General features: G+C 36.0%; 1 protein-coding gene across 1 annotated transcript; it reads left to right on the top strand.

The window, feature by feature from the left end:
* The first annotated feature begins 52 nt into the window (after nucleotides 1-52).
* LOC106135259 (hippocampus abundant transcript 1 protein) lies at nucleotides 53-16,277 on the top strand. Its single transcript, XM_060949282.1, has one exon. The coding sequence runs from the start codon at nucleotides 301-303 to the stop codon at nucleotides 1,759-1,761; it is 1,461 nt and encodes a 486-aa protein (XP_060805265.1). The 5' UTR covers nucleotides 53-300; the 3' UTR covers nucleotides 1,762-16,277.
* The last annotated feature ends 958 nt before the right edge of the window (nucleotides 16,278-17,235 follow it).

Raw genomic sequence — 17,235 nt, 5'->3', positions numbered from 1 at the left:
ATTTATACACACTTCTTTAATTCTCTATAATATTTTAACAAATATTCAACATGAGCTTAAATCCTTTTATTAACTTTGCCTCAAATTTTACAACACAGTGTCCTGTTTTATTAAGATAATTGGTAGTTCTTAAATTACAATAGCGGCAATATTAATATCGAGTTGTTTTTCAATTTCCAGTGGATTTTTGACGTTGCTTCTACTTGCTCGTTTTCATCAAGTTTTCTTCATGTAGTGATTAGGTTTTCACAATGTGTCTAAAATAAGTAGTTTTTTAAGAAATCCCCAATTTTCCTTTAAATGACTCCCACGAAAACAACAAAAACTGAAGTAGAAATGGTGATACGAAACAGAAAGACTGTTATGAAAGACGGGATTATGACAATGTCGGGTATCGGTGAGCCTTCTGTTTTCCACGCATTGGTGGTCATCTTCTTGGAGTTCTTCGCGTGGGGCCTGCTCACCATGCCGTTCATATCGGTGCTGAACGCGACGTTCCCGGATCACACGTTTCTAATGAACGGATTGATAATGGGCATCAAGGGCATTTTGTCGTTCCTGTCAGCTCCCCTCATAGGTGCCTTGTCCGACGTGTGGGGTCGAAAGTTCTTTCTGCTAGTCACCGTGTTTTTCACTTGTGCGCCGCTGCCTCTCATGACTATAAACACTTGGTGGTTCTTCGCCATGATCAGTATCAGCGGAGTGTTCGCTGTGACATTCTCGATCGTGTTCGCGTACGTCGCCGACGTGACGACGGAGGCGGAGCGCTCGCGGGCGTACGGACTCGTGTCTGCGACATTTGCAGCCAGCATGGTAATCTCGCCCGCGCTGGGGGCTTACTTGATGGACCTGTATGGAGAAGCGCTTGTCGTCGCCGCAGCCACTGCTGTTGCCGTCCTGGACGTTTTCTTCATCATGGTCGCCGTCCCTGAAAGTCTACCTGAAAAAGTGCGACCTAGTGGCTGGAGCCCATCTATTAGTTGGGAGCAAGCGGACCCCTTCACAGCCTTGAGGAAAGTGGGAGCAGAACCTACAGTGCTCATGTTGTGCTTAGCTGTGTTCCTATCATACTTGCCGGAGGCAGGACAGTACTCGTGCATATTTGTGTATCTCAAACTAGTGATGGGCTTCGGAGTGGTCCAAGTGGCAATATTTATTGCAATAGTGGGAGTGCTCAGCATTGGTGTGCAAGTGATTCTCGGATTCTTGATGAAAACTTTAGGAGCTAAACACACAATTATGGTTGGACTATTATTTGAAATGCTGCAACTGATGTGGTATGGCTTCGGAAGCCGAACATGGATGATGTGGGCTGCGGGCATTCTGGCTGCACTTGCCTCACTAACTTACCCTGCATTTAGTGCATATGTGTCGGTAAACAGCAGAGCAGACCGCCAAGGCGTCATGCAAGGCATGGTGACGGGAGTAAGAGGTCTGTGCAACGGCCTCGGGCCGGCTATGTTCGGAGTTATATTCTATTTGTTTCATGTTGATTTGAACGAAGACCATATCAAGCCAGGTATAGATCCTCAGCATCCGAGCCCTGATCAAAATGCTCGTATAGTGCCAGGTCCGCCGTTCGTGCTAGGAGCTTTGCTGGTGATCTGTGCGCTGCTTGTTGCGGCATTTTTGCCGGAAGATGTGTCTGTCGGTGGGAACCGGCGGCCGTCGCCGGTAGACCTTCGTTACGAGGTGGAGCACGGGCGGCGCGTGGCGGGCCCGCTGTCGCCGCTGATGGCGCCCGAGTCGGCCGCGCTCTAGCCCGCGCCGGCGCCGGGCAAGGCGGCCCGCGCGGCCAGCGTGTGACTCTGTGCGGTGAGGCGCCTCCGCGCGCTGACAAAGCTAACTCAGTGAGTGAAGTGAGTTCTTACGATCTGTTGCACCAACTACATTCCCGTGTTACAATATGTAAACTATGCTTCATCTATCCACGTTTTTAAGCTTTATATCTATTTTTGTAATACTTTCCTGTTTGTAGCCTAAGAGGCGTGTGTACATATTTTGTCGGAATAAAAAAATCATTGTAATCATTTTACAAGGCCTCTCTTTTAGGATTTAGAGCCAAACATCACACATGTCACTAAAATATTAGCTTTAATGAGAAAAAAAGTATAAATGAGTGCCAGTTGTGGTCAATTTCAATCATATGATTTCTGCTATTAATAAATGAAACAGGGGAATTACAAAACCTTTATCTTAAACTAAAATTCATATGAAAAAGTCATTCAATAATATGATAAAATTGTTCCAAAATTTGTTGATAGAAGGCAATGTTAACCAGTGACTATGAGGCAGTCAGTACATAAAGTAACATAGATAATTGCATGAAGTTATCACACTTATGTGGAATTGATAAGTTGGTTGCAAACTCAGCATTTATACTGTTGTATGTTAATCTTGGGGTATGGCAGGCATGTTCACGCACATATAAAATGTGCAACTATCTGGGTTTAAATTTTTTATATTTTACACAGGGTGTAGTCTTAATTTCAAATAACTTGAAGCCACTTTTTTATTATTTAACACTCCCATGTGATTTTCATAAATTATAAACAGCTGGTATGTGAGTTTAACGAAATTTTAAGTAAGAACTAACACATCTATTGCTTTGCATAAGAAGAAGTAGAAATATGAAGGATTTGGTCTATGCCAATTCCTTTAGAAAAAAGGGTGATTGAATGTTTGCTTGAATGTTAACTATGAAATTTTGCACCTTTGTCGAATGTCATAGGATAAAATTAAGCCAGTATTATATGTACACAAACAATGAACCATAGACAACCATTTTAATCAAAATTATAAAGAAAATTAAATGACCATTTTTTTTTTAATTTAAGTATCTGGTACAGCACAGCTAAAAAATATATATTAAAAATTGTGTAGTCTTTTTATTAGGTAGATATTCAAATACGCTCAATCGACATTGACTCAAACCTCTAACCTCCCAGTTCATATTTTTTACACATATGTATGCATAATCTATTGCATAATATATACCTATTTGTTATGTTCTGAGTTATCTACTTTAATATTATAAAGTTCCAATTTTCGAAATTATACATTAAAGAAATATTTCCAATGGTCTACAAATCTCTGATTTGGAAGAAATTTAAAAGATATGTAAGATTGTTCAATAGAAAAGTTTGTGGGGCACAACTTAATTTCATTTCCCACTGTCAACAGTAGGATACGCCGAACATTAAAATCAAGCTAAATTACAGAGCCTTTTAACTAAGCTTTGGACAGACAGACATGACAAGCCATGGGTTCCTACCTACACCACGGAACCCTAAAAGTAATAAAAAAAAATGCGTATAAATAAATCAGACTACGCCTAGAAATGTCAGTGACGGCATTGGCGCCAGGATCAATAAGAGAAAGTGCCGCTATACAATAGCTATGACGACAAACAACTCACATCGCGTGTACTTATATTATAGAAAAACAAAAATGAAAAAAAAAGAATCCATAAAGTTCGCGTAAAAAAAATATAAATTGTTTTTCCATTATTTCTAATTCTGGTAGAAATTTCTCTAGAAATAAGTAGTGCCCTTGTACTAAATTTCTCCTTTCTTTCTCCAGAAGTTTTCGATTTGTACTTAGTCTAAGTTCTACGTGTAGTTTTATGTTTTTCTTCCTTTTTTCCTTGTTATTTAAAGAAAATCAGGCCAATAACAAAAAGTGAATTAAAATTCCAAATTCAAACTTGAAACATGCTGTCTCACGTCCGTATGCTGCATACGACGCTTTGAAGCATCTAATTGGGAATAGCTGGGACAGGAAATAAAAATCGAAGCATTTTTTTTTCTTACCCTATTTTGTGGTCATTATTGTTCAAAGGCCTACCCTTTCTCCCTCCACAAGACTATATATAAAGCATAGTTTTGCCATCTACTGAGAAAGGTTATAAATGAGAGGTGAGAGGTGTATAGATTTTATCAGACTTTTCAAGACTGTTGGCTCCGTCTACCCCGCAAGGTATATAGACGTGTATGTATGTACAACACAAGCCCTAGAAAGGCCGCCTGCAAATTTTCGTGAGCTTTTCTTGAAAGTTTTCTTTTCTGTACCAAACACACGGCTGGTACGGTCTTGACTCTAGTTTTTCGTCCGCAATGCACTGTCATGGCCGCAGCTCTTTAACGTGACCTTCATGCAGATTGTGTTAGTACGAATAACTATTGTTTCGAAGCCTTGATAATTTTTTTGGCAAAATGTATTGAAGAAATGTTTTAATTTGTTAATGTAATTGCCTATTCTCTATGCGATGATGATGCCATGTTTAGTTAAAATTTAAAGTGACTGACTGACTAACAAGCTATACCTACACATTGGCTATGAATACCCCGTAAGGGATATGGTTAGGCGTGATAGAATATCTACTTAATTCGTAAGGGTTCGGAGGATAAAACCCTGGTAACGATGTCTCCTGATCCACTCGCGGATTGTCCTATGGTGTCCATAAACGTGCTCGTATCGCATAAACTAAAATACCATGTATCTGGGTCACGCACATCGGTTGTGATGTCTGCCTGTCCCATTGTGTAGAATTTTCATGCCCACATAATTATAGTCACGTTTATATCCCTTTGGGGGATAGACAGAGCCACGTGTTTATGATGGAATTGAAACTCAAATAGCGACAGGTTGCTAGCCTGTCGCCTAAATGAAGAATCCCAAGTTTATAATAATAGCTTCCCTTAGTCGCCTTTTACCACATCAATGGGAAATAGATGCAGTGGTCCTATTCTTTTTTTTCTATCGGTGATTAATTTGGAAATGAGAGCAAGGAAAATTAAATCACATTGGATAACGATAACGTCGAATAAACGATAAATGTCAACCACCTGTGCCCACTTGTAGAAAAACACTAAAATGTGTTGCCTTAATCATTGCATCTAATTAATAAATTACAATAAATTTTTTTTTAATGTTTAAAATAATTAAATAACAAATACTAAGAACCAAAGAAAGCAAACGACATTTTTATGTTTGTCATAAAGTTAATAAACTCATAAATAAACAAAATATTATCTTGCTTACAGTACTGATAAACTAATTCATTGTTATCGCAATGAATTACCTTTTTCCGTATATAACCAATCCAATAAGTTATTTTTGTGATAAATTATTTATTAAAAACTTTATTGCACAAAAAGAAATGTACAAAAGGCGGACTTAATGCCGTTTAGCATTCTCTACCAGTCAACCAGCTGACCGAACAGAAAAACTTTTAAGTTGGTGGTGCGATAAAGTGCACGTGCAAAATGCAAAGTGAAAAATACAAACATTACAAAAAAAATCATAAAAAATAAATAAAATAAAATAAAAAATAAAAATAAAATAAAATAAAAATCTTTTATTTTCAGACAACAAAATCCATAGAAAAGTTAGTAGTATAGGTACTTACACTATGTTAGTAAACTTTTATAAATACATACAAGATACATTATAAATACAGTACCCGGTTGACCTAGCTTTGCTCGGTATACCAGAGATGGCGCTGATATAGTTTCTTAAAACGCGGTTTTTAAAATGTATATATATCTTGGGAACCGAGCTTTTCTCGAACCTAGGACTTTGATAAATCGATTCCTTGAGCCGAAAAGCCCCTAATCTGTAACTTTCATAAAAATCGTTGGAGCCGTTTCCGAGATTCTGATTATATATATACCAGAATTGCGTATCGTTTAAATATATTAGATATACATACATAAAACACTCGTATCAAATTAGGATGACTCATTATTGATCTGCCGAAGAAAGAAACCCATTCACAGTATGTTTGAACGCAGAGCGACTTATTTAAATTATAACGTATTTTAAAAGTAAAAGAAATTATTACATTTAAATTTGACAGTATCAGTACATTGTTTTACCTCTGCGATACGTACATACTTACAATCCACATCCCTTGCGGGGTAGATAAAGCCGACAGTCTTGAAACGACTGTAAGGCTAACAGTGTACCTTTATGATGGAATATAGATTAAAATAGCGATAGGTTGCTGGCTCATCGCCTATAAGAGGAATCCCGTTATAAACCTTTCCCTTAATTGCTTATGATCTCTACGATCTTCAAACTAAAAACACTTTTTACAAATCAGTTAGTTCATAATTAATATCATTAATCCACTAATGTCAATGCAATTGCAACTATTTTTCCTGGTGGAAGAGGCACAGATATGCGCAGACGCGTAAATACAAAACGGGAATTCCCTAAATAGCATAGACAATATATCAATATATAGACGTTACGTTTAGTGGCATCATACTTTGAACCATTTATCGTGCTAATTAGACGTAAGATCCAGCAAGGTGCAGAGGGTAGCTTGATAACCTTATCAGAGGACCACTAACAGGGCATTTACGCCCATAAAAACTTGTTCAACACAAACACAGATAAATCCCATCCCGATTTCAATCTAGCAAAATTTTTTAATATATATTTCCTATGGATGTGGTAAAAGGCGACTAGGGAATGAGCTTAAAAACTTGTGAATCCTCTTGTAGGCGATTGGCTGGCAATCTACCACTATTTATATCTCAGTTCCATCATGCAGCCGTACAACTGAATGTGGCCTTTCAGTTCGCAACTGTTGACTCTGTCTGTCCCGAAAGGGATATAGATGTGACGATATGTATGTGTATGTAATATCGGTAACATACAAATGTCCTTGTTTAACTTTAGAAATAACGGTTTGCCAACTGCAGTTATAACTAATTTTTGGTGATATATAAGTACTTTAATTCTGCAAAGGTTTAGTTTGAAATGAAAGTACATACGTATCTTATCGCTACATTCAGGCCGAGAGGCGTGATTGGTGGCCCGGTGTTTATCGATGATCGGATCACATTAGTTGTACATAGTGTTATAAATATTAGAGCGTCAGTGGTCGCAGAAAGGCACCCTCGGCCATGTATCTGCTGATTATATGTTTAATTCTTATTTCAATAGCATGCAATCTGTATTTTTTTTTCAAATTCAAAATTTTTATTCATTATTATAGGATACTTTATATCGCTTAATAATTGTCAAAACGTATGGTTTAACAACATGATGGTTGACGTCAAATAAATTACTTAAAACTAAGTTTACTGCCGCTTCCAAGGCGTCAGTGCAGAAGAAGCGGTAACAAACTGCACTGCAGCATTTTCTTCGACAACGTCAACTTCACAATATCAATTAAGCTTAGAATAGAATGTGGACGAGAGAATACATTGTTCAGATTAATATATTTATTCTGTAACATACACCTGTAAACCGGTCATAAATTAGCCACGAGTGCTCACGTAAGCTCAAAAATATAAGCTGCGGTATATTTCGTTCGGCCGAGGTTTCTGCTTAAAAAGCGAGTCCTGAGGTTTTCGCTACACGCTCCTTTCAGTGTTTATTTAGGTGGCATTGTTTGTGGGTCCGATCTGAACCTACGTCATGGCTGACGTGATGCCACCGCACACCCCAATTATAATACAGCTGCTCTTTTTGTTTGTAGGCATAGTATAGATTTCTGTTCTACGTTTATAAGAAAAGTGGGGAATAAATGGTTCAGATTCTAAATTCCTTATAAAAAAATATGACACTGTTGCACTGAATTGGTTTAGTTAAACGATTATGTTATATATAACATAATCATATCATCAATACATAAATTTGAAAACTCAAAGATTCTTTTTTAGTGTACAATATTCGTACTGCGGTAAAAGTCCCGAGTCCGCAATTTAACCATAATTCCGAAGTCATCAAGACCCTAAAAAGTCATTAAGACGTCACAGCCGATATTAATTTACTTGGGAGTAATCGATAAGATGTCGACTTTCTATTTTGAATTTGGTAAACATTTACCGAAGACTAATTTTAGTAAAATAAGTCTAGAAGACTTTTACTTAATTTTACGAAAGTAAAGTAAGTGTTCTAATTTTGGTTAAACTTAATATTTATTTTCTTGAACTCAATTTTTGTAACCAATAACCAAATAAATGTAGTTACTAAATCCTTTTTATTATTTTAGGAACAAAACCATAAAAAAATACTATAATAGACATAACGACGTCAAGCATAGGGTCTGAACGGCGGTCGCATATCGATTCTGCGACATTGCTGCAGTATCCAAGGGCAGGATTGCGTTTACAGACATACGGTTACTAGCTTCTTCCCGCGACTTTCCCCGCATATTGTCATATGATATGCGTTCAGAAGCTCTACAATTAGATTCCCAGCTTTTTTATTATCTGCGTAGCCCAGATTCCAATTTAATCAGTTCTGTTGGAAATATTTCAGTATTTGATGTGCACATCTAGAAATGTGTCATCTACCATTTCAGTTTTATCGTCAAATTGATTCTACTCGTAGTCTTATAATGTTCACGCCTCTTTCCTGAAGGGGTAGACAAAGACTACACCTTTACCACTCCCCACGATCACTGCATATTTCTTTCGCTAAATCCATATTCATAAGTCTCTTTTCTGAAGAGTATGTAGCGGGAGCGATGATCGACCGCCACCAAAGGGAAGACCAGGCTAGGTGTTATGCCTGGGGAACCGCGGCTCCGACAATGTTGTGTCGGAGGTTGTACATATGCGCCAATCCGTGAAATCTTTACTTGCGCGATTTAGGCTTTTTGCAATTTTTTAATTATGTCCCATGATTTTGTTTTTGTGACTTGTGGTGTAAAGATGCCGCTACAAGTGTATACTTACGGAAACTTATCTTAATAGAGTTTCTGATTATTTTTGTTATACTTATATGTAATGTAGTCTAGTCTAAATGGGACAAATGAATTGAGATCCAGCTAAATAAGTGGTTCTATATTAATACTAAAGCGTAGGCGCCGAAGCAAGTCTTCCAGACAAAGCAAACTGCAGAATAACTGACAGTGGTAAATCATTATAGTCAAGTAATAATTTAAGTCTTTGGCTAGTATTATATAGAGAATTCGATTTGTGACAAAGTATATTTGAAAGGAAAAGTAATGAAACGTTTGAGATGAAACCATCCGATATGGCAAGACCGTCGCGGCTTTCACTGTGACATTTGCTGAGGGGAAACATTTTTGGTACATTTTTAAATGTAATTTGTCATATTTTAACGTATTCTTTGTATTTTGTTCCAAATACTTATTTTTTATTTCTTTTTTTCTTTCAATCCATAATTGTGACACTTCGTTGAAAAATGATTTCTATAAATTCCCTTCATAGGAAAACTTATGGCAATAACTGGTAGTTAGTTCAATTCGTTTACGAATTGATGAACGATTCGAAAGTATAATCGACCACCGAACAATGTTTGGCGTTCAAGGTCGGCCAATGTCGGCCATTTTAGTGAAGATAACTTTGCATAAAAATGTCTTTTAAAGATGTATGAGAATGGCATAACAAAGTAACGTTAACCCTTTTCCTAGTTAAGAAAAACATTCGTTATACAGGCCTCTGTTACGTGTAATTATATTTTTTTAATCATCAGTCAACCTTGACCCTGGTTGTCAAGGGCATCGAGACCGTCAGCAAACCTCCCGAGACTAAACTTGAGATTAAACTTAACGAATTATTAAGAAGTCGCTTTGATCATTTGAAATTCAAATGACATATTATGGCGCCCTCTTACAGAAACACCAGAAATGTATTAAAGTTCAAACAAGATCGATGTTAACTAGATAAACAGATTAAAAGTTATGCAATATTAGGGACATACCTACAAATTAAATAGACTTTACTCGAGATTTTGTTTCCCATTATTTTACCTATTAAGAAACATTTCATCAAGACGAATTGAATGATTTATAGATTGTAGAAACCCGTCCAGTTAAACATAGCAGAACCGTTGTATACCACAATAGTTTCGGCGATATTAAGTACCTTTTAAAGAATATTGCATTGATCTATTACTCGAGCATTTCCTTTTGCGAGTACAAATGAAGAGCAAAATGCAATATAATTGCAAGTAATATAATAATATAATTGTACATGATATAGTGACATCAATACCTATAGACTGCGCAACATCGGAAATAAACTTTTACGTAAAGATTTCATTATTTGATAAAATTTTGTGACAGCTTTGCTTTAGTAACTGGCGGATGCTCTACCACACAAATGACACAATACACACAATAGACCTCTCATAAGTAGAATGATTGAACTAGAATTACACCCTATTTCAAGCCTGAAATTGTGAAATGAGTCATAATAATTTTGAGTCATATAGTTATTCACCCGCTTGCTGAACACAATAACTACTTAAATATTATAACAATAATATTGACTAATTATTAGAGAATTAATGATTTATTTGTGACTTACATCTACCATTAATCCAGAAACTTACCAGAAAAGTATGCGCCTGAAAGAAGTAAAAATATCATAAGGGCACAACACTATTTAAACAATAAATAAATTTATACTCAAGCCTTTTAAACCTTTTACACAAATTATGCATGCGAAAATCGTTTGGGGACATACGCTATAATGAAAATTTACTATCAGCATTAGGTAGTTTTAGCAACGGATTAACCTTAAGGAGCACTTTACCTATAAAATAACTGTGTATTTAATAGGTAAATTGCTTAAAAATTTGAACAGACCCCAAAAAGGCTAAATTCTAAAAAACACATTTAAGTTTATTATGTATTTATGAGGAAATAAGCTACATAAATAATTATAAAAAAAAAACTTAACATATGCGAGCATTAAACACAGGAAATAAATAAACTTCGCATCAAAACGAAACACCCGCATAATTTTCCTCGTTATGAACTACCTAACTGGTGTTCGTCATCTCTTTGATACATTTATGTAATAGTAAAGCGGCTCTATCAACTCAGGAACCGAAAATGAATGTGGATCTGTATTTTGACACATAATTTAGCTTGCTCTATAAAGTTTACGGTCGTGAAAAATATTCCACACATGGCGCAATACTTGGCAAGAATATCGCATTCATCAATATATATCGGAGTAGGGTTGCCAGACGTCCAGAATAAACTGGACAATGGCTTTTGTTGGCCGTTTTATATTCCGAAATTTGCCTGGATTGAGACTCACGTCACGATCTAACGTTCTAAAGAGCAAGCTCTGATAGTTTGCAACAGTGCAGTGTGTCTAACTTATTTACATAAATGTTAGGCCAAGCGCTTGGGATTCTTGTTTTAGCCGATGGTCTAGCAACTTGCCACCTTTTGTTTGAATCTCGGTTCCATCATTAACCCGTTCAGCCGAACTTGGCCTTTCTATATTTTTGGGACTGTGGGCTCTGTCTACTTGTAAGGTTTACCCCGTAAGGGATTATGATGGTATGTGTAGGTATAACTCGCATGTGGACTTGATAACCCTATGATGCCGGCCCTTTGTTTCTCCACGAATGCTTGTAATTCTGTATCGTGGCTCTACTGTATTGTAGTGCTATCAAATAAGGGCATTTTGTATTCCTTACATGACCCTCGAATACAGATGTCACCGCTAAATTACGTAACAGGAATAGTATCCCTTATAGGTATATGGATGATGTAATAGTTACCTCACTTTCGGTTTTTAAACACGACCTGTATATGTTACCAACAAAGTGTGTCGGGTGGTAACTAGTTTTGGTTTTTATCGGTTACTCAGATGACTCACTCCTAGGGCATTTTAACTAGAATAATACTTACACTTTACAATTTGTCATTCTTTTTAAACCAGCGACATCTGGAAAGACCAGCACAGATACAATATGATTAGTAGCTGTTGATATCATAACCACGTCCATAATCCAACCAGCGAGTACTGCTAATTACATAAAATTAAACGAATCATCTAGGGAGCTGTTCGAGGCCACTACTTTGTAACTGCAATGTGTAGGTGTTTACAGTCCGCTATTCTACCTGAGAACAATGTAAAATGTGGCATTTCTTGATACTGATACCTCTGTCACAAGCATTATTATATACATAGACATAGTGGTCTACTTATTTGTAATTAGTCAGATATTGACACTTAAAAAACCCTTTAACATTGACTATTGAAATTGAGCGTATTTGAATTTAAACTATGAAAAAATACATGTATTTGGTCCAAGGTAGAATATATTTAACATTTTATAGAAATAGAAAAATTTATCATGTTAACAATGTAATAATTTTACAACAAAGATTCCTTAAATTCGTTTTACGGGTCCAGAAAAAAGTAAAAAACAAAGTGTGTGTGATGTGTGAGCTCTACTAATGTCTACTTAACTGTCTTGAAGTATTATTTTATCGTATTGTAAGATATGGGTTGTGTGCAAGGAAGCGCGTTGTACGCGATAATAGTCTGGGGGTAACTGCACTGGCGGATGTAATAAAATGAGCTAGATTTCTATATGTTTAAGTTTTAACTTCTCCCTTTTTAATTTTTATATTTAGTACTAAAGGTAGCTCTTTAAAATTCAGAAATTTATTAAAATTGTAATATAACTTTAATAATAATATGTTTGACAAAGTCGCAACATTAGACATTAGGCATGCTTGCCAACTTTTAATACTAATTTGCATTTTAAACAACCAAATCCATTTGTACGAAAGTTTCCACAGAGGCTTTTAATTTCAACGGTTTGCTTTAGTATTTTGTTATTTATTTTTCTTAAACAACATAACCTATTTTCTAGTGGATACTTAGTGCAAATTTCATGCAATTGCCGAAGTACAAATCCATTGCAATGCTGCTCTGTGATCGAATTTACAAGACAGACTTCCGCCAGTGAAATGATCAGCTCAGACAGAAAAAAGCGTATGTATAATCTAAGAAAACTTAATAGATAAAAAAAAATTAAACGCTTTTTCCTTTAGGTAAAGAATTTATTTCGCTTTGCTCTGTCTGAGCTTACCCGAAGTGAGCTCAATGCAGCTCAGCTAAGCCCGATGCGGCTGAGACTGTAAGATTGTATTATTCTTATGTAAATAGAATTGTAAGATAATGTAATTTGTTCCCTTTAGCTGTTAAGTGTTGATACATTCACATTTTATTTGTGTTGAAAACATTTCTTTGTGTGAATACGCCGCGTTCGACCACTAAATTATACAGATTAAAAAACCTCTCTCGTGTTAAGTAGATAAGGTTTATTCATAGCTATTTAGGTGCCTCAGCGATTGTTATAATTTAATTGAATTTGTATTATAGTGAGAAAACAAAATTCCTAGAATTTATTTTTATTATCGTAACTTTAAGCACTTCGCAAATTTTTGTTAAAAGAAAAGCGACATATCTGCAACCTGTGACATTGCAGCCTCAACGAGCATTGCGTCTGAAGCCCATTCAGAATGCACAAAACCTGCGATATGGCACCACACACTGTTGAATTAATTCATGAAAACTGAACACAGTACTAAAAGAGACAGGGTTTTCTTCCTTGATTTTTTCACGGTGTAAACTTAAGTGTTCAATCTCCTTAAAAGTGATACTCCATTGCAGTTTGCAGCATTTTGAATGGTGCTGCAGAATCCAACTTTTTTGTAAAATTGCCAAAAGTGTAGAGTATATAGTGTAATTATTATATTTAATATAGTAAATAGAGAAGTATTATTATCATAGCTATTTCAGTTAAAATCAGACATGGCCGTCGAGGTCCGTGGTCAATTAACCCTGGCACAAACATGAAAAACAGTGGCCATTGACTATTCGCTATGGGTCGTTTCCGCACCACGGTATTTTTTTTAAATTCAATCACAGTTTTTCGTAAACAAATTCAAAAGAATCAATTAATAAAGAAACAAAATTGATAGTTAAACAAACCACTGTTAAAATTATTTGCTTGCCTAATTAAAAGTTCTTATAGATTAGAGAAAACTTTATCATAAAATTAACTTATCAATCGATTACAAGCTTTAGAACCCGAAGCTCATAGAAGCTTCGCGATTTATCTAGAAGGATAAAAAATCGACTATTTTCTTATCTTTGTTTATATTTATTTTTTCAAAGATGAAGATTCCATATTGAAAATATATTACAAAGTCCTCCAGGATTATGTGTAAATAATTTTAAACGTATATAGGAAAAAGAAAGAAAAAATCTATATCAAAAAGAACTTTATTCTCTTCCGCAGTTTCTACCCTTAAATATATAAGAGGCATATCCTAAATGTCGAAACGACCCAGAGTCAAAAGTACCTTTAAAAATAAATCGTATTTTGTATAACTTCTGTACACTGAAAAAGCTAAGCATTTCCTTGAGAGTGAGATATTTATTTTCCCTAACGATGTATTTAAAGAATGGTGACGTCATATTTTATAGTACAGTACAAGGTGTTTTTACGGCGTACTCTAATTATAGTTTGTCTAAAGCGTAGGCGGAAAAGCGGATAATAAGTAAATATTCGATTTTTCTGTCACTTATATTGATGACATAATTACTTCTGTTGAGATCTTATTAATACTATGTGATTTAATGTGAGTGATAATATGATCTTTAAAAAAGACCTGCACTTTTAGTATCCCGCTTGGAGGGTCCACCATGGAAATCCTAGTTACAAAACCAGCGTCATAAGTATCAAAACCACATCTGTCTATTTTTATAGGCAGAGGTTGAACACATCAGTTTAGTATAAGTTTTTCCTCCTGTGGTAGAAACAAACTTTGATCATTTGATTTGTTCAAACGTTCGAACTGGTGCGATCTATCACTAATGTCATCTATATTACTAAATATAATCTTGATGATAGCATGTTCATGAGGATAAAATGTACCTGCTACCATTATATTTGCATTTTAACAACTAATATATCATTATCATCATATCAGCTGTAGGACGTCCACTGCTGAACATGGGCCTCCCCAATGACTTCCACTTCGCTCTGTTGAAGGTGACCAGCATCTAATGTTCTCTGCGGAATTCACCAAATCATCGGCCCATCTCGCAGGGGGCTGTCCTACGCTGCACTTTTCGGTACGTGGTGTCGACCATCCGCTGTTCGAATAATGTAGCTTCCCTATTGCTACTTCAGTTTGCTGACCAGAGCTGCCATGACGGTTACTTTAGTTTGTCTAAAGATATTCTTATTCCTGATTCGATCTCGCAGAGAAACACCGAACATATCTCTCCTCCATAACTCGCTGAGGGGCCCTGAGTTATGAGTTTTTATACTATAAGTTAAAAGAGTGAAATCATCCCCCGCCAGTTTGAATCTTGACAAAAATAAGTCCTAATAACTAATACTGATTGAACAAAACAAATGTTCTAGTTAGACTACGCCGTTTTCATGAACGTTGTTCAAAATGGAAAGTGATAATTTATTCCGTGCACAAGGGATAATTTTATATCATAAGACTAAATTAACGTTAGATTGTGCGAACAATTCGCTTTAAGACCTTTCTCAATCTTTCGCTTTGAATCTTTTAGTGTATAGTGGTTTGCATGTCAAGAAAAGATTCTCTGAATATTAGCATGAGGTTGCCGTAGGTCTGTTCTGTAATTTATTATAATAATATCTGCGGTCGAGACGTCAGATTTTCTCTCTACTGTATTGGTTATTTTGTATATTGATGTGCGAACGACTATGCATAAAGCTATTGTGCATTCTATCAGGTGCATAGAACCCTTTGAGCTGTCATTACGTCGCTGCAGCCGCTTTGTGGATCTCAAGCGATTATCGCAATCTCGGCAGTGCTGCGCTGTAATCGGCTGGAAGCGTTCTTGTAAATAAATATATTGTGTACAACTTGGTCCTAGTTGAAATGGGGAAGACGACACAAAAAAGTGATTTGCTGATCTTTCTAAAATAATCAAGGATAATGTAGTATTAGTGAAATTAAAATATTTTTTCTCGTCTAGTTATTACGTATTATGTATATAACTTGTTTAAACAATTTGTTCCTTTAAAGTGTAATTTTCCCGTTTTAACTAACCAAGTGCACGTTATTTTTAGTCGTACATATAACTTTTAACGAAATCTAAAGTTAACCCACAAGAATTTGGGTAGTCTTTTTCGGTACAAGTTAACATTCTTGTGGATATTTATGGTCTGTCAACATAGCAGCCTATTGTTTACTCTACGTAGGTGTATAAATATAAAATTGTTAGTTATTTTCATCTTGTTTCCACTCGACGTCACGTAAATAATCCTAGATATAACAATAAAGTCGGCCATATTTGTTTACAAAATTGTTAGTTTCTATTGAAAAAGACAAAATTGATATGTCTGTATGTATATATTACAATTGTAATATGAAGGTTTGTTACATGGAGGAGGCGCGGAAGTGCCTGGTGTGTGATGATGATGTGATCACGTACATACTGTGCTTCTATGTTGAGACATTAATAAATCTGACTGTAGCAGTGCTGTGTTTTACTTTGACGACCTAGTTTCAATCTCTCCTAACATAAAAGGCGAATTGCTTTACAGTGTGGAAAAATATTGGGAATGTCTTTTTAAAGTGATTTTGTCATAACATCCACAAGAAGAGACGGAGACTCATGAAATGAGAAATTGTTGGTCCTTCGGTTAACAAGGGGTAGTCCAAACGTCTTTTGTATGGTGAAATCGTTACCCGTTGAATAATGAAGTTTTCGGACCAAAAAAGCTCAGCAACTTTTTGTTATGTCCAAATGTTAGAGTAATCTCCCTTTGAAAAGTCAATTATTACTAGTAAAGAGCCTGGAATGCTGGAGACCTTACGAATTTCATGAAGTTTAGTTGAAATATAGCTCACTGGCGGACTTCCAAATCTCTGGATTAGAACTTTGTAACAAGATGGAGAATGTGGGTATATCCGCTATCTTCGTTTTACGTGCATTATTACGTAACCTCTGCAGGGTTTTTGAAGTCAATAAAATATTGAACTTATATGTAGGTACCTACAGTACATCTACATTCTCCCTACGTCCCGGTCGAGCCAAAAACAGGTACAAATTTATTTTCAAAATAGGACACTAGATATCGCTTATTGACGTCAACATAACTGAAGAAAATTTAGATATATTTACTACCACTTCTAAAGCGCAGGTGTAAAAGAAGCGGCGGAACAATTTAAACTGCAGCATTTTCACCGGACGTCAATTTACAAATTAAAGTCAATCATTGTGGCTTATCTGCGCGAGAAAAAAGCAGCTCGCAAGCACTATGTTCTTTCCTCGTTACCAGACCAGCATGAAGAAACAAAAGTGTAATAACGATTGCAGAAACATTACTAAACCGTTATCAACAGCTAGACAGTCCCGACCTGTTGACGTGGTGCGCAACACCGCGATATGACCATAAAATGACTCATACCGTGTCACTCACTATGACTTAGCG

This window comes from Amyelois transitella, chromosome 18 (assembly GCF_032362555.1).
Source record: "Amyelois transitella isolate CPQ chromosome 18, ilAmyTran1.1, whole genome shotgun sequence".
In the NCBI taxonomy this organism is placed as follows: Eukaryota; Metazoa; Arthropoda; class Insecta; order Lepidoptera; family Pyralidae; genus Amyelois; species Amyelois transitella.
This window is presented reverse-complemented; position numbering and strand designations above follow the sequence as displayed.